Source organism: Dendropsophus ebraccatus, chromosome 12 (assembly GCF_027789765.1).
Source record: "Dendropsophus ebraccatus isolate aDenEbr1 chromosome 12, aDenEbr1.pat, whole genome shotgun sequence".
NCBI classification, from domain to species: Eukaryota; Metazoa; Chordata; class Amphibia; order Anura; family Hylidae; genus Dendropsophus; species Dendropsophus ebraccatus.
Window position 1 is genome coordinate 4,898,569 of NC_091465.1, and position 24,474 is coordinate 4,923,042.

Sequence of the window (24,474 nt, forward strand, 5' to 3'; positions counted from 1 at the left end):
AGGGGTCCCAGGGGGGGGCGTCAAGGGTCCGAGTCTCATGTACAGGCTGTGTGCACATTATACAGATGGGTGTATTAGGGGGCAACAGCAAAGAGGGGTCCCAGGGGGGGCGACAAGGGTCCGGGCCTCATAATACAGGCTGTGTTCACATTATACAGAGGGGTGTATTAGGGGGCAACAACAAGGAGGGGTCCCAGGGGGGGAGACAAGGGTCCGGGTCTCATGTACAGGCTGTGTGCACAGTATACAGAGGGGTGTATTAGGGGGCAACAACAAGGAGGGGTCCCAGGGGGGGCGACAAGGGCCGAAGCCTCATAATACAGGCTGTGTGAACTTTATACAGAGGGGTGTATTAGAGGGGCAACAAGGAGGGGTCCCAGTGGCTGCGACAAGGGTCCGGGTCTCATGTACAGGCTGTGTGCACAGTATACAGAGGGGTGTATTAGGGGGCAACAACAAGGAGGGGTTTCAGGGGCTGTGACAAGGGTCCGGGTCTCATGTACAGGCTGTGTGCGCATTATACATTATTACATTATAGGGGGAGCTGTCATGTGATGGAGCCATTATGAATAATTCAGGGCAGATGAGATATACGGCAGGTATTGATCCCAGACCATAACTTCTCCAGGAGACTCCACAATATGATGAGAAGCTGAGAACATGAGATGTAGATAGCGGCACGGGCGGCGGCCATGATGATCCCCAGGACCCCCACTTACAGTGCAGCGCGGGCAGAGCCATTCCCCGTTTGGTATTTCAGGCAGAGGTGGGTTAAGACAGTGCAAATGGTAGGAGGAGGGGCAGGTGTCGCAGCACAGGAGCTCCCCTCCATCTTTACAGACGCGACAGAATTCCATATGGTCGTCCTCCTCATCCTCCTCCTCTCCACCATCCTCCTCATCCTCCTCTTCTTCCTTTGGCTCCCACTGGATGCCCTCCTTCTCCTACAGACATAGAGACAGAGTTATATTAACCATTCCGGCAGGGGGGGATCTGTATAATCTTATATATACTTCCTGGGTAATGATCTCTGCTTGCTGTCACTTCAACTTTTTTAGTGTTTCCCCAGGGGATAAAAATTTGCCCTGATCATGTGATCTGTCCTGGACACACAGGTGTATGGCTGGTCATGTGATCTGTCCTGGACACACAGGTGTATGGCTGGTCATGTGATCGGTCCTGGACACACAGGTGTATGTCTGGTCATGTGATCTGTCCTAGACACACAGGTGTATGGCTAGTCATGTGATCGGTCCTGGACACACAGGTGTATGGCTGGTCATGTGATCTGTCCTGGACATACAGGTGTATTGCTGGTCATGTGATCGGTCCTGGACACACAGGTGTATGGCTGGTCATGTGATCTGTCCTGGACACACAGGTGTATGGCTATTCATGTGATCTGACCTGGACAAAGAGGGGTACGGCTGGTCCTGGTCATGTGACCTATCCCGGACACACAGGTGTACAGGTGGTTCTGACAACAAGCAGAGATCTTGAAATTTGTGGGAAACAGCTACAGACCGTGTAATAGAAAACTATGTAATGTATAACCACATATCCACCCTTATAGGACCCTGACAGCTCTGGATCTCGGAAAGCTGAGTATTATGGCTCCTGAATGATGGATTTAAGAGCAAAGAACGTGTCCCAAATCGTGACCCCACAAAAGCCGAGTGACGACCTCAGTGAGCGATATAAGGGCGGCCATACTATCCAGCTTTCCCTGAAACTAATATCCCTCTAACAACTATTCACAACTCGCCATGAGGCAATGATTCTGGGGATCTGCTCCTTACGCCCCCCCCAGTCTGATACCATGTGACAGAGAAGACGTTCCCGCACCCCAGCCCCCGCTCTGCCTGATGGAGTCACCAGAAGAGGCGTCACCAGCAACACTCGTCTTATTTCAGCGCTCAGCGGGAGAGCGGCAACGAGCGGCCAGGAATCGCTTATTATTTCAGCTCCGCTTATCACAACCAGCAATTTCACTTTTTTTTTCTTCCAATGAAGAATCAAAACAGAATTTTTAAAGATTTGTGAAGATATTAGAAGAGTCTATGGAGCGAGACATGGGGGCCGGCACCTGGGCCGCACAGCTCCGCACATCACCTCCCATTCGCTACAGCACTTACACAGTGTGGACAGGTCCGTACATTGTGCTGGGTTACCGCCACTCACCTCCCATTGTCTTCTGTTAGATCTGGGGGTCCCTGCCGGTGGCACTTACACAGTGTGGACAGCTCCGTACATTGTGCTGGGTTACCGCCACTCACTTTCCACTTATTTCTGTTAGGTCTGGGGGTCCCTGCCGGTGGCACTTACAGTCTGGACGGGTCAGTACATTGTGCTGGGTTACCGCCACTCACCTCCCATTGTCTTCTGTTAGATCTGTCGGTCTTGTAAGACATTAGGTCCCTGCCGGCGGCACTTACACAGTGTGGACAGCTCCGTACATTGTGCTGGGTTACCGCCACTCACCTCCCATTGTCTTCTGTTAGATCTGGGGGTCCCTGCCGGCGGCACTTACACAGTGTGGACAGGTCCGTACATTGTGCTGGGTTACCGCCACTCACCTCCCACTTATTTCTGTTAGATCTGGGGGTCCCTGCCGGCAGCACTTACAGTCTGGACAGGTCCGTACATTGTGCTGGGTTACCGCCACTCACCTCCCATTGTCTTCTGTTAGATCTGGGGGTCCCTGCCGGCGGCACTTACACAGTGTGGACAGCTCCGTACATTGTGCTGGGTTACCGCCACTCACCTCCCATTGTCTTCTGTTAGATCTGGGGGTCCCTGCCGGCGGCACTTACACAGTGTGGACAGCTCCACTTGCCCTCGGGGGCTTTCTCCAGCTCTGGATCCAGGCAGACAAGGTGATAGGCACGAGGACAGGTGTCACACAGGATTATCTCTCCTCCCTGCTGACACACTTCGCAGTAGTCCTGGTGGTCCGTTTCATATCCGTCTCCTTCCCCAACTTCAACTAGACAGAAATGACATTTACATCACAACGTATCAGGATAAAACTCCTGGCAATGGATTATAGCAGGGACAGAGGGGCCCATAATCCAACACTTAACCCTTCTTATCATCAGATTTAGAGGGGGTCCCCCAGGCAAGACCCCCCACAAAGAACAGTAGTAAGGGCATCTCTTGTTCTGGAGGACCTGGCACATTAGGCACAACTCGCTGATTTTATTAAGCAGAGTGTAATGCTTAGTTAAAGGGGTATTCCACTCAAACATCACTATTGAGATGTTGCTGCCCATGGTGAGACTAACAATTCCTTCCATACTTGTTATTATCTATTCAGTCTCCTTCCCCCAGTTCTCAGCTGAAGACACAAAAAACTATGTCTGAAACTCTCTCTCTGTCTCTCCCTCCTCCCCCCTCCTTTCTGAGATGGCTGATGTAAACAAGTCCCTGGCAGGCTGTATCTGCAACATTGTAGCTTCTTTGTAATGCTGGGAGGGTGATTGCTGATGAACTCACTGTGATTATCCCTCCCAGCATTACAAAGTAGCTACAATGTTGCAGATACAGCCCGCCCGGACTTGTTTACATCAGACGTCTCAGAAGGGAGGGGGGAGGATGGGGAGACAGGGGGAAAGGCTCACACACATATTTTGTGTCTTCAGTGGAAAGCAGCAGCTAAGAACTGGGGGAAGGAGACTGAATAGATAATAACAAGTATGGAAGGATTTTTTAGTCTCACCATGGGCAGCAGTATATCAGAAGTTATGTCTGAGTGGAATAGCTCTTTAATACCCTATTACACATAGTGATTGGCCACTGTACTTGTCCGATTACTGACCGTTCTGGCCGATAATCACTTAGTTAACAGGGCTTGTTGAAAAGTCATGATCAGCCAACATGCAAGATGACAGCTGATTGTGAACTTTGAACATGATGAACTAAAACGATCAGCACATTATCTCTATTCAATCTACTACATAGACGAGACCCCCACCTATAGGGATGCCCCAAGATACCGGTGAGAGTGGCTGCACCTCTGAGACCACAGGATGAGAGAACTTACGTCTTTTACTTTTCTTTTTCCCCCGTTTCCCTCTCTTCCCGAGACCTCCGGATATGTCCGACCGCACCGAGGAGCTGTTAATACTGGAGCTGTCAAAGTCCGACTCGTCTCTCTCGTCCTCCTCACTCTGGATATACAATAAGAATAATGTTAGGTGTATGATGGGAATCCTGAGCGCTCAGTCTACTCTCTTGTGTCCTCTGGCTGTCACACTGGCCAAGCCGCCATTTTGTACATAAACCAAGCAGCTACATGAAAGTGGAAGTAATGGGGAAGGGGTGCTGATCATTTCTTTCTATGTCACTGACGTCCCACCTTCATCTGGTGAGGAAGAGAGAAGCACCCACAAAAACTGGGTGTGAACAAGTAAAAACAAACGGGCAGTAAAGAGAGAGACGGCTCATGTCATCTCTTGTGACTGCCGACTACACAGGCAAAATAGTCAAATCCAGACTATTAGTAAACTGTAAAGTGCAACAGCAACCTGCAAGTGTCAGGACGGGCCGTGTGTATGGGGGGATTGTATGCAGTCCTGGCACTTGCAGGTTGCTGTTGCACTGTTTTGTTTTTGTATCAGACTTTTTGTATTGGGCCATTACTTTGCTTTTTGTACTATGGGGGGGGGGGGGGGGCGTCCTCCTCCTCATAGCCGTGCACTCCACCCATCCCTGGTGAGTGTTTTACAGAGTTTAGTTGGATCTTTTATACCCAGTTTTGTAGACTTATTGTGAGTCCGCGAGAGGCCATTGTTAGGAACCATCTTTTTGAATTCACATTAAAGGGGTTGTTCACCCAAAAATGTTTTTCTTTCAAATCAACTGGTGCCAGAAAGTTATATAGATTTGTAATTTACTATTATAAATTTTTCAGTCTTCCAGTACTTATCAGCTGCTGTGTGTCCCACGGGATGTCCTCACTGCTTATGTATGGATAATTATATGTATATCTATGTAATGTCTGATGTTTGTCTATGTATGTCCCCCAAGAATTGTACAGTGCTGTGTAATGTGTACATACATAAGTATTATTATCATTATTATTATTATTATTATTATTAGTGGTGTGTTCCTTCCAGTGTGACACAGTGCTCTATGCTGCCACCTCTGTCCATGTCAGGAACTGTCCAGAGCAGCAGCAAACCCCCATAGAAAACCTCTCCTGCTCTGGACAGTTCCTGACATGGACAGAGGTGGCAGCAGAGAGCACTGTGTCAGACTGGAGAGAATACACCACTTCCTGTAGGACAAACAGCAGCTGATAAGTACTGGAACACTGGATAATTTTTAATAGAAGTAAATTAGAAATCTCTGCCATCTTTTGATTTGAAAGAAAAAACATTTTGGTGACCTACCCGTTTAGCTCGGTGAGATGGTACACTTTATTTGATTAAATGGTTTGCTAACAACCTCATTTAAAAAAAAGAAAAAAAACTAAATATTGAGCAGTTATTATCATATGTATGGGATGGGGAGGGGGAGTGTATACAGTGAGTCCTGGCACTTGCAGGTTGCTGTTATCTGTATATTAGCCGCAGCAGTGTGTACTGGTGGTGGGGAGGTAGTGTATACAGTGAGTCCTGGCACTTGCAGGTTGCTGTTATCTGTATATTAGCCGCAGCAGTGTGTACTGGTGGTGGGGAGGTAGTGTATACAGTGAGTCCTGGCACTTGCAGGTTGCTGTTATCTGTATATTAGCCGCAGCAGCGTGTAACCTGCACAGTGTGTATCGGGGGGGGGGGGGGGGGGATGGTTGTATACAGTGAGTCCTGGCACTTGCAGGTTGCTGTTATCTGTATGTTAGCCGCAGCAGTGTGTACTGGTGGTGGGGAGGTAGTGTATACAGTGAGTCCTGGCACTTGCAGGTTGCTGTTATCTGTGTATTAGCCGCAGCAGCGTGTAACCTGCACAGTGTGTATCAGGGATGGGGGGGGTGTATACAGTGAGTCCTGGCACTTGCAGGTTGCTGTTATCTGTGTATTAGCCGCAGCAGCGTGTAACTTGCACAGTGTGTATCGGGGGGGGGGGGGGGGGGTATACAGTGAGTCCTGGCACTTGCAGGTTGCTGTTATCTGTATATTAGCCGCAGCAGCGTGTAACCTGCACGGTGTGTATCGGGGGGGGGGGTGGGGGTGTATATAGTGAGTCCTGGCACTTGCAGGTTGCTGTTATCTGTATATTAGCCGCATCGGCCTTTATTGTATTAGTAACAGAATTTTCCTAGGTTCCCCAGGTTCCCCCTTCCCGCCGTCCCTTCGTACTCACTGAGGAACCTTTCCTCCTCTTGCTCGCCATTCCTCCAAATTTAAACTTCAGATTAGTAAGTTTCTTCCCTTTCCCTTTCTTCTTTGAATCTTTGGATTTGGATTTTTTCCTAACGCCAGGCCCTGGATGTGAGAGATTGTTATATACTATATAGCAGTGTCATATAGACAGATAGACATACAATACACATCTTGTAATAGACACATATAGCATGGCTCCCGCTGGGGGATTGTTCGGCGTGTGGACGGGCGGCTTCTCCCGTTAGATGGCGCTCCTGACCCGCTCTGATTGGCCCGTTCTATCTCATCTATGTCAATAGGAATAAGATCGGCGGCCGGGATTATTAGCACTTTGCAGGTGACTTTTCTTCATCCATCTCATTTAGCAAATCAGAACCGACCGAAACCCTTGTGGTTCCACTGAAGAAATGTACCGTACTACAGGGACCTAGGAAGGAACTAGAACCTAGAACAACAACGGGTGTTCTAGATCCTGCCATGGAGAGAAGCAGCTGCTGACGGCTGCTACAGACTGACATATGGGGGTCTCCTGATCCCAGGGCAGGGACGTGCACTTATGATGAGGGTTGTAGTCTCACCTATTTGCACCATTATAGCTACTGTACTGTATGTGAACCCTCACAATACGCGGCCAATGTCAGTCTCCGGAAGAACCAACAGAGAGCGGTGACCTAAACCACAGCGGCCATCTGGATCCTACCTTTCCCTTCCTTGGTCTTGGCCTTCCTTATTGGCGGCGGTTGAGCAGGTGGTGGAGGAGCAGCTAACACGGGAGGAGCAACGGCCACGGTCTCCACGGCAGCAGCCACAGCTGCCGCCGCCGCTGCCGCCGAGCTGCCCTTCAGAGGGTTATTGGCACTGAATTCTCGCCATTTGGCACCCAGCACGGTCATCATCTTGGACATTGGAATCTTAGGATTTTTCTTTGCTATTAAAGGTCTAAAAGACAGATAAAAGTAACATCACCATATAAAGCCCATGGCGTTCACGGGTTGTTACCATAGTGACAGGACACAGAAATCTATAGCAGTAATCACTCCGCAAAATATGGAGACGGCGAGCGCACTACCAGTCCTTGCTTTCAGATAGGAGATCCTGACCATATACTCATCCCAAGTGTACATGGTGGCGGAGACCTTTTAAGGAAACTGTTGGTGGCGCTGTGTTTGTGTATGTATGTTTGTATGTATGTGTGTATGTGTGTGTGTGTATATGTGTGTGTGTGTGTGTGTTTGTATGTATGTGTGTATGTGTGTGTGTATATATATGTGTGTGTATGTGTGTGTGTATATATGTGTGTGTGTGTGTGTGTGTATATGTGTGTGTGTGTGTGTGTGTATATATATATATATGTATGTGTGTGTGTATGTGTGTATGTGCGTGTGTGTATGTATGTATGTATGTATGTGTTTGTATATGTGTGTGTGTATGTGTGTATATATGTGTGTGTATGTGTGTATATATATGTGTGTGTGTGTATATATGTGTGTGTGTGTATATATGTATGTGTGTGTGTGTGTGTGTATGTGTGTATATATGTGTGTATGTGTATGTTTATATATGTTTGTGTGTGTGTTAGTGTATGTGTGGGTGTGTGTTTATATATGTGTGTGTATATAGAAATATATATATATATATATATATGTGTGTGTGTGTGTGTATGTATGTGTGTGTATATATATATATGTATGTGTGTATGTACCCTACCAGACACACTGCTATTACATACACATCCCATGACTAGAAATAACCCCCAGTCATGTAATATACAGGCTCCATCCTATCCCAGTCTCAAATGCCCAAAAGCCTCCAGAGTTCCCCTTTAAATGCAGTAACATATACCCCGCTTGTATTATAGAATATACCTGAGGAACTGGCTGAAGGCCTTGTAGTTGGTGAGTGTGTGATAATCCTCCTCGGAGAAGGCATAGTCCACGTTATCCAGCCCCCACTCCTCCATCAGCTGCGCCGAGGTCTTTGGCTCCTTTAGGGAAAAAATCCCTAATATCAGAAACATAATCTACAAGAATAAAGGTGCGGTACTGCGGAGTACACCGCTACGGCTCAGGTGTCAGATATGGAGCGCTATATGGGACCAACCATTCACATTAGGGGTTATGGCAGCTTCCGTCCAGGTTGTGTTTTATTTACCCACCTGCCCACTTACTTACCCACCTGCCCCCTTACTTACCCACCTGCCCACTTACTTACGCACTTGCCCCCTTACTTACCCACCTGCCCACTTACTTACCCACCTGCCCCCTTACTTACCCACCTGCCCACTTACTTACCCACCTGCCCACTTACTTACCCACCTGCCCACTTACTTACTTACCCACCTAAAGGAAGACAAGACCCTCAGTAACACTTACAGGGCATTTCCTCTCCATATACTGGCACAGTCGTCATAGTAGGGCTCCTTAACAGTATGTGAGGCCTGTAAGGGCCCCCCCCCCCAGCAGGACTTATTGCACAGACAGCCATTCATCAGTCACCATGCTGTAATACTACACTTCTCCTGCAGAGGTCGCTGTAGGGAATACGTCTGCCTGGATGTGACTTTTTTGGCACAATCAGCTGTTGGATTTGTAGCGATCAGCTGATCACAATGATCCAAACAGACACGGGTTGACTCTGATAATCCCTTGTAGCAAACACAGTAGATAAGACAATCACCAACTAGAAATTTTAAAGGGATTTTCTGGGACTATAAATTAAAATGTGCACTGTGTACCTGGTATAGCTCCATACATTTGGTTGTGGCTGTGGCTGGTACTACAACTCAGGACTCAGTCCTGATGTGTTTTGAGCTGCAGTACCAGGCGCAGCCACAACCACATGTATGGCGCTGTGCCTGGTGAACAATGTCAGTGATGCTGCACTTGCTGCAGATCACAGGATTACATTGAGTTGAACAGACTAATTTGTTATGAAACGATTGCTCGGTACAGTAGGGGGCGCCTCACCCCTGGGGGGGACACTCACCCTCACACATCCCTCTTCATTGTCCTCATTTTCGCCCTCTTTCTTTTTCCGTTTGGATTTCTTCTCTTTCTTCTCCTTGACTTTCTTCTTCTTCTTCTTATTGGGGGCGTAATCGCTGCTCTCGCTTTCTGTCTTCTCCATCTCCAGCTCATCTTCGTTTTCTGACGGCTCCTCGTCACTTCCCTGACGGAGAAATGAGAGAAAGGACGTTGTTAGGTATCCGAACTAAACCAGGGGAGATAACGCTCAGCTGGACTATTGTTATAGACTATTGTTCAGCTGGACTATTGTTATAGACTATTGTTTGGCTGGACTATTGTTATAGACTATTGTTCAGCTGGACTATTGTTATAGACTATTGTTTGGCTGGACTATTGTTATAGACTATTGTTTAGCTGACAGTTATTGAGGTGTTCAAACGCCAAGGTTACAGGAGCGGGGATGCCCCTCATTATGACAGGAGTCTCTGCTCTTTTACAGTAAGGAGAGCTACATGATGCACCGAGACTTACTACTAGTCCAGAGGAAGTAGCTTCTTTGTAATGCAGGAGGGTTAATCAAAGTGATGTCATCAGCAACTTGACCTTAGAATAATCCTCCCAGCATTACAAAGAAGCTACAATGTTGCAGATACAGCCTGCCAGGGACTTGTTTACTTCAGCCGTCTCAGAAGGGAGGAGGAAAGAGGGGGAGACGGAGAGGAAAGATCACACACAGATTTTTGTGTCTTCAGCAGAAAGCAGCAGCTGAGAACTGGGGGAAGGAGACTAAATAGATAATAAGTATGGAAGGAATTGTCAGTCTCACCATGGGCAGCAACAAATCAAAAGTTATGTGTGAGTTGAGTACCCCTTTAATGAGGAATTCAAACAAAACAAAACATATAAATTCAGAAGGTATCAACATAGGCGCAGTGATGATGAAACTCCGCGTGTCGGCCAGAGAATCCCCTAGAAGGTCAGCGCTAGAAATGACAGGTATTAAAGGAGTCATTTAGTCCCCGGAACATTCTGCTCCAGTAAAAACACATTGACTGAGCGGAGTCCACAATGAAAATGTCACGCCGTGGAATACAGTCATTTCCATTTTATTTCGGGCGCCGCTGGTTTAGCGGGAGATGCAGACGATGGCGCCATAAATGTTTACAGCTCCACTCCTCAGAGGTCACAAAGAAGCCCAGAATCCTCATCGCTATTCGCTTCTCGTTCCTACATTCATCATCCTATGTCAATGTAGGCAACCAGCAGGGAATGCTGGGGGATTTCAGCTCTGCAGAATTATGGATGCAGCTCTGGAGTACAATGTCATTCAGCAACTTGTTCCCTAGGCAAATTCAAAGTATGTAACCCACTACTGCCAATGTAACACATTTTACTGATTCCCTTAAAGGGGTACACCGGAGGGGGGGGGTTAAATCAACTGGTGTCAGAGAGTTATACAGATTTGTAATTTACTTCTATGTAAAAATGGCCAGTCTTCCAGTACTTATCAGCTTATGTATGTCCTGCAGGAAGTGGTGTATCCTTTTCAGTCTGACACATTGCTCTCTGCTGCCACCTCTGTCCATGTCAGGAACTGTCCAGAGCAGGAGAGGTTTTCTATGGGGATTTGCTGCTGCTCTGGACAGTTCCTGACATGGACAGAGGTGGCAGCAGAGAGCACTGTGTCAGACTGGAGAGAATACACCACTTCCTGCAGGACATACAGCAGCTGATAAGTACTGAAAGACTAGAGATTTTTTAAAAAGAAGTAAATTACAAATTTCTGCCTCTTTCTGGCATCGGATGATTTTAAAAAAAAATTATTTTGGTGAACTAACCCTTTAAGAACCAAATTAATTTTTTTTTATAAAATGTAATTTTTTTTCCAAACATAAAAGCAGATTCCATGCTGCCCCCAAATCCGTTTCCTTACGGTCTGCGCCAGCATTTTACACTGCGACAAAGGAATCCGAGTACAATATCATGAACAGCCTCGTGCTCCAAGTCCAGAATAAATTTAAATTATTTTGGGTTCATTTCTTTTTTTTCGATAGAATTTTCTCCATTTATAACAGTTAATTTTTACCAGGAAAAAAAATATCTGGACGTCCTTGTGAGGCGAAAAGCGAGCGCTCCCCCGAGATGATTGTAATAAACAGTTATAATTTAGCCATTGAATAATTGGTTTCCATGGTAACAGACTCTGTACAGGTTGAAATGATTTCACTCACCCCCCCCCCCCCCCCCCCCCGCTCGCCTCCATTATACCGCCGGCGCAGAACAAGGACTTTCACTTACACGAATCTGGGATTAAAATGAGAAGAGGAGGAAGAGGAGGAAGTCATTAAGAGAATGGAGGAGGAGGAGACTCCGGACAAAAGCTTCAAAGCCGCCCAGCTCCCCCACACGCTCCAATTCTTTCTAGTCTCATGTTTTATTTTTTTCTTATTTCTTGATTACTGTTTTTTTCTTCCTGTATTTTAAATTTTTTATATTGATTTTTTCAATTTTTTTTATTGTTTTTTTTTTAACATAATCACAAAAAAAGTATAGAAATGTTTTGATCCATGACACATTAGTTTTTTATTGTTATATTTTTTTATTTATAGAATTGTAATAAAACTAAATAAATAGTAATGTAATTTATGGTTAATTCCTCTAATATATTTAATTATAGTAGTATTAATATTTATTAATAACAATAACTATTATTATTATTATTATTATTATTATTATTATTATTATACTGATGCTGCAATCCACAGTGATTTTTTATCTTTTCATTGTTATTTTTTATTTTCCTTTTTTTTATTATTTTATATTATTGTTATTTATGTTACAACGTTCACAATATTATGTCTTTACTATTATTGTTATATATTGTATTGTTATCTTATTAGGGGATGATCACACAACATTTCATCAGGCGAAAATACAAACACAAAACCTGTAAACCTGAAACTAAATACGCATTAATAAATGTAATTATTGTATTAATGTTTCTTAGGTTTCTTTTTACTTAAATTATAATAACGCCGATAATGATAAGAATAATGACAACAACAACAACAATAATAATAATAATAATAATGACACTAATAACATTTACGGCAAACCATCAGCAGGTGAGAAGCCTGTCACCTTCTGCTCTGTTCCCATAGGGCCGCGGGTGCTTCATTCTCAGCACGATTTTAACGAAATCCCCATTTGTCCTAATATGTTAATTATCCAGTTTGGTGCCCTGGGGGCGGTGATACAGCCAGCAGTGCCAGCATGAATACTGAGGGGACGATCGGCAGTATCACTCTGGCCACACGTCAGTGCATACTCATGAAGAGTGGGCGGCTGGTGTATCGGTGCACCAAGAGCCGTAGTGCCACCCCTAGTGCACCAAGAGCTGAAGTACCGCCCCCAGTGACCAAGAGCTGTTGTGCCGCCCACAGTTCACCAAGAGCTGAAGTACCGCCCCAGTGCACCAATAGCTGTATTGCCACCCCAGTGCACCAAGAGCTGTAGTGCAGCCCCCAGTACACCAACAGCTGTAGTGTTGCCCCTGTACACCAAGAGCTGTAGTGTTGCCCCCAGTGCACCAAGAGCTGTAGTGTCGCCCCCCAGTACACCAAGAGCTGTAGTGGTGCCCCCAGTACACCAAGAGCTGTGGCGCCTCCAGTACACCAAGAGCTGTAGTGGCGCCTCCAGTGCACCAACAGCTGTAGTATTGCCCCCAGTGCACCAAGAGCAGTTGTGCCGCCCCCAGTGCATCAAGAGCTGTAGTGTCACCCCCAGTGCACCAAGAGCTGTAGTGTCACCCCCAGTGCACCAAGAGCTGTAGTTTCGCCCCCCGTGCACCAAGAGCTGTCGTGCCGCCCCCAGTACACCAAGAGCTGTAGTGTCGCCCCCAGTGCACCGAGAGCTGTAGTGCCGCCCCCCCCGTGCACCAAGAGCTGTAGTGCCGCCCCAGTACACCAAGAGCTGTAGTGTCGCCCCCAGTGCACCGAGAGCTGTAGTGCCGCCCCCAGTGCACCGAGAGCTGTAGTGCCGCCCCCAGTGCACCGAGAGCTGTAGTGCCGCCCCCAGTACACCAAGAGCTGTAGTGCCGCCCCCAGTACACCGAGAGCTGTAGTGTCGCCCCCAGTGCACCGAGAGCTGTAGTTCCGCCCCCAGTACACCAAGAGCTGTATTGCCGCCCCCAGTGCACCAAGAGCTGTATTGCCGCCCCCAGTGCACCAAGAGCTGTATTGCCGCCCCCAGTGCACCAAGAGCTGTATTGCCGCCCCCAGTGCACCAAACCCTTAATCATAATATTAATACAACAACTGAGGATTTCATTAAAACGGAGCTAATGATGAAGGTAAGAAAACAACCATCTTCTCCAGCTTCTCCTGCCCTACAGGAACAGACCAGGGGGTCACATTCTTCCAACCTGAGACCCCGACCCCGTAGGGTCAATCCACATGCGCCAGAATGTTTGACTGCTGATCTGTCAGAAATACTCAGCAAATCCGCATCCACCACATACAGATAATATTTCATATTCTCTGCGGATCTCGTCCTGATACACAAAAAGTGGTCACAAATCCACAACATCAATCATCAATAATCAATCTGGTCGCAGCACAACGGCTACATCAAAGGTATTTACCCTTCTGTTCACTCAAAGTCCTCTCAACAATGCCGCCCAAGGCCCAGGCCCCAATTATTATTATTATTATTATTAGATTATTATTATTAGATTATTATATTATACATTATTATATATTAAATCTACAATAACAGAATTTAAACACGCCTGGGATAAACATATATCTATCCTAAGATAATAAGAAAGAAAATACTAAAAGGGCAGACTAGATGGACCCAGTGGTCTTTTTCTGCTGACAATCTTCTATGTTTCTATATTAGAAAAAGAGTCCGGCTCAAATCAATGGGGATTTTTTTTCTTGCCATTTTTAAAAGTATTTTACTCTATTAGTTTATTATTATTATTATTATTATTATTTTGTTATTATTATTGATGCTGTTGTTGTTATTATATTATTGTTGCTGTTCTTGTTATTATATTGTTGTTGTTTTTTTCTATTATTATCATATAATTGTTATTAATATTAGTATACTGTTGTTGTTGTTGTTGTTATGTTATTTTTTTCTCCCTCATTCATTGCAGCCTGTCCTTTTTTTTATTTCATATTTTTATTAAATATTTTTTTATTACATGTAAAGATTCTCATGTTGCCGTCCATAAACAGTATTTAATTTTACCACTATGCAACAAAATAAAAAAATTTCAATCTATAGTGAATTTTTTAAATTACATTTTTTAAATGACTTTTAGTGATTTTTTTCTATATTCCAATGAATGTGGTGAGAATGAAATATAGCGTTGCTAAATGACTAGATACGGCGGACGGCGGAGAACGGCTGATGAATCTTTAATATTTATTACTCCACCTAGATAAGAAATAGTCACGGGACTCGCATTTCGTATGTGAATTATTTAGTCCTATCATTTTTTTCACCCTCCTTTTTTCTGAAAACATCTTATTGATTTTTGCTATTTCTATCAGATACAGAAGGAGGTCGGTCAGTTTCTTCCTATAATCAGGATCATAATGAAAGGCGGCTGGTGAGCACAGACGCATCACATGTCTATAGAGAGAAGGTGCACAGCGTATCATAAAGCAATACCTGGTGCCACAGTATAGAGAGAAGGTGCACAGCGTACCATAAAGCAATACCTGGTGCCACAGTATAGAGAGAAGGTGCACAGCGTACCATAAAGCAATACCTGGTGCCACAGTATAGAGAGAGAGAAGGTGCACAGCGTACCATAAAGCAATACCTGGTGCCACAGTATAGAGAGAGAGAAGGTGCACAGCGTATCATAAAGCAATACCTGGTGCCACAGTATAGAGAGATAAAGGGCACAGCGTATCATAAAGCAATACCTGGTGCCACAGTATAAAGAGAGAAGGTGCACAGCGTACCAGAAAGCAATACCTGGTGCCACAGTATAGAGAGAAGGTGCACAGCGTACCATAAAGCAATACCTGGTGCCACAGTATAGAGAGAAGGTGCACAGCGTACCATAAAGCAATACCTGGTGCCACAGTATAGAGAGAAGGTGCACAGCGTACCATAAAGCAATACCTGGTGCCACAGTATAGAGGGAAGGTGCACAGCGTACCATAAAGCAATACCTGGTGCCATAGTATAGAGAGAAGGTGCACAGCGTACCATAAAGCAATACCTGGTGCCACAGTATAGAGGGAAGGTGCACAGCGTACCATAAAGCAATACCTGGTGCCACAGTATAGAGGGAAGGTGCACAGCGTACCATAAAGCAATACCTGGTGCCACAGTATAGAGAGAAGGTGCACAGCGTACCATAAAGCAATACCTGGTGCCACAGTATAGAGAGAAGGTGCACAGCGTACCATAAAGCAATACCTGGTGCCACAGTATAGAGGGAAGGTGCACAGCGTACCATAAAGCAATACCTGGTGCCATAGTATAGAGAGAAGGTGCACAGCGTACCATAAAGCAATACCTGGTGCCACAGTATAGAGGGAAGGTGCACAGCGTACCATAAAGCAATACCTGGTGCCACAGTATAGAGGGAAGGTGCACAGCGTACCATAAAGCAATACCTGGTGCCACAGTATAGAGGGAAGGTGCACAGCGTATCATAAAGCAATACCTGGTGCCACAGTATAGAGAGAAGGTGCACAGCGTACCTTAAAGCAATACCTGGTGCCATAGTATAGAGGGAAGGTGCACAGCGTACCATAAAGCAATACCTGGTGCCACAGTATAGAGAGAAGGTGCACAGCGTACCATAAAGCAATACCTGGTGCCACAGTATAGAGGGAAGGTGCACAGCGTACCATAAAGCAATACCTGGTGCCACAGTATAGAGGGAAGGTGCACAGCGTACCATAAAGCAATACCTGGTGCCACAGTATAGAGAGAAGGTGCACAGCGTACCATAAAGCAATACCTGGTGCCACAGTATAGAGGGAAGGTGCACAGCGTACCATAAAGCAATACCTGCTGCCACAGTATAGAGAGAAGGTGCACAGCGTACCATAAAGCAATACCTGGTGCCACAGTATAGAGGGAAGGTGCACAGCGTACCATAAAGCAATACCTGGTGCCACAGTATAGAGAGAAGGTGCACAGCGTACCATAAAGCAATACCTGGTGCCACAGTATAGAGGGAAGGTGCACAGCGTACCATAAAGCAATACCTGCTGCCACAGTATAGAGAGAAGGTGCACAGCGTACCATAAAGCAATACCTGGTGCCACAGTATAGAGAGAGAGAAGGTGCACAGCGTACCATAAAGCAATACCTGGTGCCACAGTATAGAGGGAAGGTGTACAGCGTACCATAAAGCAATACCTGGTGCCACAGTATAGAGAGAAGGTGCACAGCGTACCATAAAGCAATACCTGGTGCCACAGTATAGAGGGAAGGTGCACAGCGTACCATAAAGCAATACCTGGTGCCACAGTATAGAGGGAAGGTGCACAGCGTACCATAAAGCAATACCTGGTGCCACAGTATAGAGAGAGAGAAGGTGCACAGCGTACCATAAAGCAATACCTGGTGCCACAGTATAGAGGGAAGGTGCACAGCGTACCATAAAGCAATACCTGGTGCCACAGTATAGAGAGAAGGTGCACAGCGTATCATAAAGCAATACCTGGTGCCACAGTATAGAGAGAAGGTGCACAGCGTACCATAAAGCAATACCTGGTGCCACAGTATAGAGAGAAGGTGCACAGCGTACCATAAAGCAATACCTGGTGCCACAGTATAGAGAGAAGGTGCACAGCATACCATAAAGCAATACCTGGTGCCACAGTATAGAGAGAGAGAAGGTGCACAGCGTACCATAAAGCAATACCTGGTGCCATAGTATAGAGAGAAGGTGCACAGCGTACCATAAAGCAATACCTGGTGCCACAGTATAGAGAGATAAAGGGCACACCGTACCATAAAGCAATATTTGGTTCCACAGTATAGAGAGAAGGTGCACAGCGTACCATAAAGCAATACCTGGTGCCACAGTATAGAGGGAAGGTGCACAGCGTACCATAAAGCATTACCTGGTGCCACAGTATAGAGGGAAGGTGCACAGCGTACCATAAAGCAATACCTGGTGCCACAGTATATAGAGAGAAGGTGCACAGCGTACCATAAAGCAATACCTGGTGCCACAGTATAGAGAGAGAGAAGTTGCACAGCGTACCATAAAGCAATACCTGGTGCCACAGTATAGAGAGAAGGTGCACAGCGTATCATAAAGCAATACCTGGTGCCACAGTATAGAGAGAGAGAAGTTGCACAGCGTACCATAAAGCAATACCTGGTGCCACAGTATAGAGGGAAGGTGCACAGCGTACCATAAAGCAATACCTGGTGCCATAGTATAGAGAGAAGGTGCACAGCGTACCATAAAGCAATACCTGGTGCCACAGTATAGAGGGAAGGTGCACAGCGTACCATAAAGCAATACCTGGTGCCATAGTATAGAGAGAAGGTGCACAGCGTACCATAAAGCAATACCTGGTGCCAAAGTATAGAGAGATAAAGGGCACAGCGTACCATAAAGCAATACCTGGTGCCACAGTATAGAGAGAAGGTGCACAGCGTATCATAAAGCAATACCTGGTGCCACAGTATAGAGAGAAGGTGCACAGCGCACCATAAAGCAATACCTGGTGCCATAGTATAGAGAGAAGGTGCACAGCGTACCATAAAGCAATACCTGGTGCCACAGTATATAGAGAAAAAGGGCACAGCGTACCATAAAGCAATACCTGGTGCCACAGTATAGAGGGAAGGTGCACAGCGTACCATAAAGCAATACCTGGTGCCACAGTATAGAGGGAAGGTGCACAGTGTACCATAAAGCAATACCTGGTGCCATAGTATAGAGAGAAGGTGCACAGCGTACCATAAAGCAATACCTGGTGCCATAGTATAGAGAGAAGGTGCACAGCGTACCATAAAGCAATACCTGGTGCCACAGTATAGAGAGAAAAAGGGCACAGCATACCATAAAGCAAGACTCTTTTCCCCCAGGGATTGTTGTTTGCATTGTTATAATAATTCGCTAAGTTGGCCTCTGGATCACATTTCATCAGTAATAGCAGAAACGCAGGGAATTCCTCCAAATTCACCTCCATACCGGTGTAACCCCCGAACACCACCCCCACCCCCGGCCACCCCCCTCCCACATGGCGGATGACTCTTTCAGCGTTTTCCTCGCTTCCCTCACATCCACATATAAGATACAATAGCGACATTTTTTTTCTTTGGCAATAACCAGAAGACAATAAAGTGTGGATTTGGTGGCTCTCCTTGGTGACCGGCCGCAGAACGTCCCGCATGTTTTCGCAGCCGCACAGACGTCGTTGCTTCCCCAGATTTGTGTTTACTCTTCAGCTCGCTTCTCCATATGTTTCAGATTATTCACTTTCCACTTTTTCCCCCTTTTTCTTTACAAGCTCTTTCTGCAACAGGATTTTCCGAAATGTTGAAGTCAGCAAAAATATAAATAGTCCTCGAATATGGGAGAAGGAGCGAAAGAGTCCATTCACTTCTACTGCACATACATCACTGGTGCGGCACTCACTTAAAGGGGTACTCCAGCTAAAATCTTTATCTTTCAAATCAGCTGGTGTGACAAAGTTATATAGATTTGTAATTTACTTCTATTTAAAAATCTCTACTCTTCCAGTCCTTATCAGCTGCTGTATGTCCTGCAGGAAGTGGTGTATTCTCTCCAGTCTGACACAGTGCTCTCTGCTGCCACCTCTGTCCATGTCAGGAACTGTCCAGAGCAGCAGCAAATCCCCATAGAAAACCTCTCCTGCTCTGGACAGTTCCTGTACAACTTTCTGAAAAAAAAAATTTTCTCTGGAGTACCCCTTTAATGCTTTCCTCTCTGCTCTGGACCCCTGTATGACCCGGAGCAGATGGCTGCTAACAAACAGTGGTTCTTGCTCTCTTAGACGTGGTCTGACGGTGACCATGTGTGATGTACGGTCATAGAACGATCACATGTAATACCCCACTTGGCCTGTAGTGGCCACTGCAGGAAAGTTACGCGGCCAACACCACCTTTCCCTAGGAGAATGAGCTGTTTGCCCAACTATTATCACCTCCGTGGTTGGCTTTGTGGGACTGCCCCTTTAATCGGTGTACCATTCCCCCGGATCATCTGTCAGTAATAATTCAGGATTCATCGCCGCCCTGGATTCTTAATGTTTTTTTTTTTCTCCATTGTAATAATTAGATTTAGAACGTATTTGCGGTGTTGGATTCCTGCAAATTTTCTTTTTTATAGAGAAGTCATCATCCTAATAATTTTGGCGCGGAGGCAGACGAGGGAGCGCGGGGGAGGGGGAGTAGTAGTCACTGATCGCTCACTTTGTTCCACATCAGAAAATACTAACAGATGGTTTTGTGCTTCATCTTTTTTTACCAGCTGAGAAATAGCAATCAGATAGCGGTATTCTCCACATACGGGATGATCAGACGGATGGCGGCATAGTGCGCACTGTCACCAGGACAACACAACGCTCATTAGGGCTCATTTACTAACATGGCGGTAACGGGAGGGATCCATGACACATTACTGATAGGCTACAGCGGATCAATGATCAGATGTATGGATGTCTGATACCAGTGATACCAGTAATACCAGTGACACCAGCACATGGGAGGCCCTGCCATTCTGCATCACTGAGATATAGATATCTGTGTGCCTCCATATGGTTCCTCTGTTAAAGGGAAACTCCTGCATAAATATTTTTCTTTCTAATCAAATGGTTTCAGAAAGTTACATAGATTCATAATTTACTTCTATATAAAAATCTCCAGTCTTCCAGTACTTATCAGCTGCTGTATGTCCTGCAGGAAGTGGTGTATTCTCTCCAGTCTGACACAGTGCTCTCTGCTGCCACCTCTGTCCATGTCAGGAACTGTCCAGAGCAGCAGCAAATCCCCATAGAAAACCTCTCCTGCTTTGAACAGTTCCTGACATGGACAGAGGTGGCAGCAGAGAGCACTGTGTCAGTCTAGGGAGATACACCACTTCCTGCAGGACATTCAGCAGCTGCTAAGTACTGGGAGATTGGAGATTTTAAATTATGAATCTATATAACTTTTTGAAACTATTTAATTGAATAAGATTTTTGTCGGCATACCCCTTCAATAACAGGGTTTGATCTTACCCGAGGTTCGCTGCTTCATCATCTTATCTGATCATATGGATTAATGCAGGGGAGGATGGGGATGGTTGAGGATATACAATCAGGCTCCTACTGATCACGGGCAGCAACAATCACACAGATCAGATCTATAACCAGATCCTTGAGAAGCTTTAAAATGAAGACAGGAATGGAGGATCCAATCGAGCTCCCTGATCCTGCCCACAACCTGCCCCTCATCCTGCCCACAACCTGCCCCTCATCCTGCCCCTCATCCTGCCCACAACCTGCCCCTTATCCTGCCCACAACCTGCCCCTCATCCTGCCCACAACCTGCCCCTCATCCTGCCCACAACCTGCCCCTCATCCTGCCCACAACCTGCCCCTCATCCTGACGTGTTACTATGTGGAGGAAGAAGACTTCAGTACCCAGTATGGGGGATGCCGAGCCACAAGGGAGAAATTGTAAATGAGATACTGCATTGCAGTCAATAGATTATTTACTAGAAGCATCAGGTCTTCTATATATCTGATATACAGAGAGAATATAACAATATAGTGTAATATACAGGAGGAGAGGATATAACATAGTGTAATATACAGGAGGAGAGGATATAACAATATAGTGTAATATACAGGAGGAGAGGATATAACAATATAGTGTAATATACAGGAGGAGAGGATATAACAGTGTAATATACAGGAGGAGAGGATATAACAATATAGTGTATTATACAGGAGGAGAGGATATAACATAGTGTAATATACAGGAGGAGAGAATTTAACATAGTGTAATATACAGGAGGAGAGGATATAACATAGTGTAATATACAGGAGGAGAGGAGAACATAGAGAATGGAGATAGTAGGTGAGAATCTAGATATAAAAGGACAAAAATATATTGAATAGTTTCATATACAGTACAGTATACAGGGGGCAATATAATAGTAGTTATATCCCTGTATATGGGGCAGTATTATAGTAGTTATATCCCTGTATATAGCAGTATTATAGTAGTTATATTCCTGTATATAGGGGCAGTATTATAGTAGTTATATTCCTGTATATAGGAGCAGTATTATAGTAGTTATATCCCTGTATATAGGAGCAGTATTATAGTAGTTATATCCCTGTATATAGGAGAAGTATTATAGTAGTTATATTCCTGTATATAGGAGCAGTATTATAGTAGTTATATTCCTGTATATAGGAGCAGTATTATAGTAGTTATATTCCTGTATATAGGGGCAGTATTATAGTAGTTATATTCCTGTATATAGGAGCAGTATTATAGTAGTTATATTCCTGTATTTAGGAGCAGTATTATAGTAGTTATATCCCTGTATATAGGAGCAGTATTATAGTAGTTATATTCTTGTATATAGGAGCAGTATTATAGTAGTTATATTCCTGTATATAGGAGCAGTATTATAGTAGTTATATTCCTGTATATAGGAGCAGTATTATAGTAGTTATATCCCTGTATATAGCAGTATTATAGTAGTTATGCTAGCGTAGTGAGAGTTCCGACCGGCACTAACTGTAAGGTGCACCTGGAATAGGAAACCCGGGACTGGAGTCTAGAGCAAGCAAGCTGTATCTGAACCACGGAGCGGCGGTGCAGAGGCAAGTAAAGCAGGGTATATAATTCAGGGTCAAGAAACAGAGTCTCGCACTCACCGGGCTAAAGCTGCAAGTGGTTTATTTCCCATACATCAGAACCAGCGTGGCGGGGAGAGGGGAGATGGCGGAGCAGGTGTGTTCAGCAGGAGCAACAAATGTTTCACGCCTTCAGTGGCGCTTTGTCGGGCTAGGAACCTAGGTATCAGCCATAGGTGTGAGGTGCAGCACTCTTTTTCTTCCCTGAACCATATTATAGTAGTTATATTCCTGTATATAGGAGCAGTATTAAAGTAGTTATATCCCTGTATATAGGAGCAGTATTATAGTTGTTATATCCCTGTATATAGGAGCAGTATTATAGTTGTTATATCCCTGTATATAGGAGCAGTATTATAGTAGTTATATCCCTGTATATAGGAGCAGTATTATAGTAGTTATATTCCTGTATATAGGAGCAGTATTATAGTAGTTATATTCCTGTATATAGGAGCAGTATTATAGTAGTTATATTCCTGTATATAGGATCAGTATTATAGTAGTTATATTCTTGTATATAGGGGGCAGTATTATAGTAGTTATATTCCTGTATATAGGAGCAGTATTATAGTAGTATATCTCTGTATATAGGGGGCAGTATTATAGTAGTTATATTCCTGTATATAGGAGCAGTATTAAAGTAGTTATATTCCTGTATATAGGAGCAGTATTATAGTAGTTATATTCCTGTATATAGGAGCAGTATTATAGTAGTTATATCCCTGTATATAGGAGCAGTATTATAGTAGTTATACGAACTGGAGAGAATGGAACGGCTGCACATCCCATCTATGGCTGATACTAATGCCGCTTGGCCTATATTAAAAATCAACACCAGAGTGTCTGTATATGAATTGATCAAGCCATATTGCCCCGTGTACCACCGCGCACGTCCTCTGGTCCACACGGGTCCCTACGCTAACTCCACACCGTGTCGGTCCCTTCCCTGACTGTGCACGCCTGCGGGGGTGGTGGTCGCTGACCGGCACAGTGTGGACTTAGTGTAGGAGCCCATGTGTATCAGATACCTGCACGCGGTACATGGGGCAGTGTTGCTTGATCAATTCACATACAGAATTCTGATGTTTTTTATGCAGCCGAGAGGTACTAGTATCAGCCATAGGTGTGAGGTGCAGCACTCTTTTTCTTCCCTGAACCGTATTTTGTTTCTCTCTTTTCTCTGTGTTTTGCACTCTTCCTGGTGAGACCCACATGACCGCAATTAGCAGGAGACACCTGAGTGCTCATGGTTTTAATCCCTCCTGTCTGTCCCATTCTATCTGTGATAGATACGGTGAGTGCAATACCTTATCCAGACTTGTGCTGTTTGGGGGCAGCTTCCTCCGCAGGTGGTGCTGGCTGGGTTTTGGTGTGGCATTTTTGGGTCTGGTCCTGTGGCATGGGGGTTGCAGGGCAGTTCCATGGCCTCCCTTCCCTGACTGTGCACGCCTGCGGGGGGGTGGGGGGGTGGTCACTGACTGGCACAGTGTGGACTTAGTGTGGGGACCCATGTGTATCAGATACCTGCACGCGGTACATGGGGCAGTGTGGCTTGATCAATTCACATACAGAAATCTGATGTTTTTTATGCAGCCGAGAGGTACTAGTATCAGCCATAGGTGTGAGGTGCAGCACTCTTTTTCTTCCCTGAACCATATTATAGTAGTTATATTCCTGTATATAGGAGCAGTATTATAGTAGTTATATTCCTGTATATAGGAGCAGTATTATAGTAGTTATATCCCTGTATATAGGAGCAGTATTATAGTAGTTATATTCCTGTATATAGGAGCAGTATTATAGTAGTTATGGTTCAGGGAAGAAAAAGAGTGCTGCACCTCACACCTATGGCTGATACTTGTACCTCTCGGCTGCATTAACAACATCAGAATTCTGTATGTGAATTGATCAAGCCACACTGCCCCATGTACCGCGTGCAGGTATCTGATACACATGGGTCCCTACACTAAGTCCACACTGTGCTGGTCAGCGACCACCACCCCCGCAGGCGTGCACAGTCAGGGAAGGGAGGCCATGGAACGGCCCTGCAACCCCCATGCCACAGGACCAGACCCAAAAATGCCACACCAAAACCCAGCCAGCACCACCGGCGGAGGAAGCTGCCCCCAAACAGCACAAGTCTGGATAAGGTATTGCACTCACCATAGCTATCAAAGATAGAATGGGACAGACAGGAGGGATAAAAACCATGAGCACTCAGGTGTCTCCTGCTAATTGCGGTCATGTGGGTCTCACCAGGAGGAGTGCAAAACACGGAGAAAAGAGAGAAACAAAATACGGTTC

The 24,474-nt window shown here is 45.3% G+C and overlaps 1 protein-coding gene across 8 annotated transcripts in view; it reads right to left on the minus strand.

Annotated features, from left to right (window-relative positions):
* Positions 1–24,474, minus strand: part of CHD5 (chromodomain helicase DNA binding protein 5) — a 161,500-nt gene that overhangs the window by 88,765 nt on the left and 48,261 nt on the right. For all 8 annotated transcript variants that reach the window (XR_011359376.1, XM_069948884.1, XM_069948883.1 and 5 more), the window contains exons 3-9: positions 9,309–9,491; positions 8,189–8,307; positions 7,024–7,262; positions 6,304–6,425; positions 4,043–4,169; positions 2,814–2,986; positions 720–944 (exon numbers count right to left, since the gene is read on the minus strand). Coding sequence is in view for 7 of the 8 variants with exons in the window: in XM_069948884.1 (XP_069804985.1) it covers positions 720–944; positions 2,814–2,986; positions 4,043–4,169; positions 6,304–6,425; positions 7,024–7,262; positions 8,189–8,307; positions 9,309–9,491 (1,188 nt within the window). In the remaining variant the exon portion in view is untranslated. The remainder of the gene's footprint in view (positions 1–719; positions 945–2,813; positions 2,987–4,042; positions 4,170–6,303; positions 6,426–7,023; positions 7,263–8,188; positions 8,308–9,308; positions 9,492–24,474) is intronic.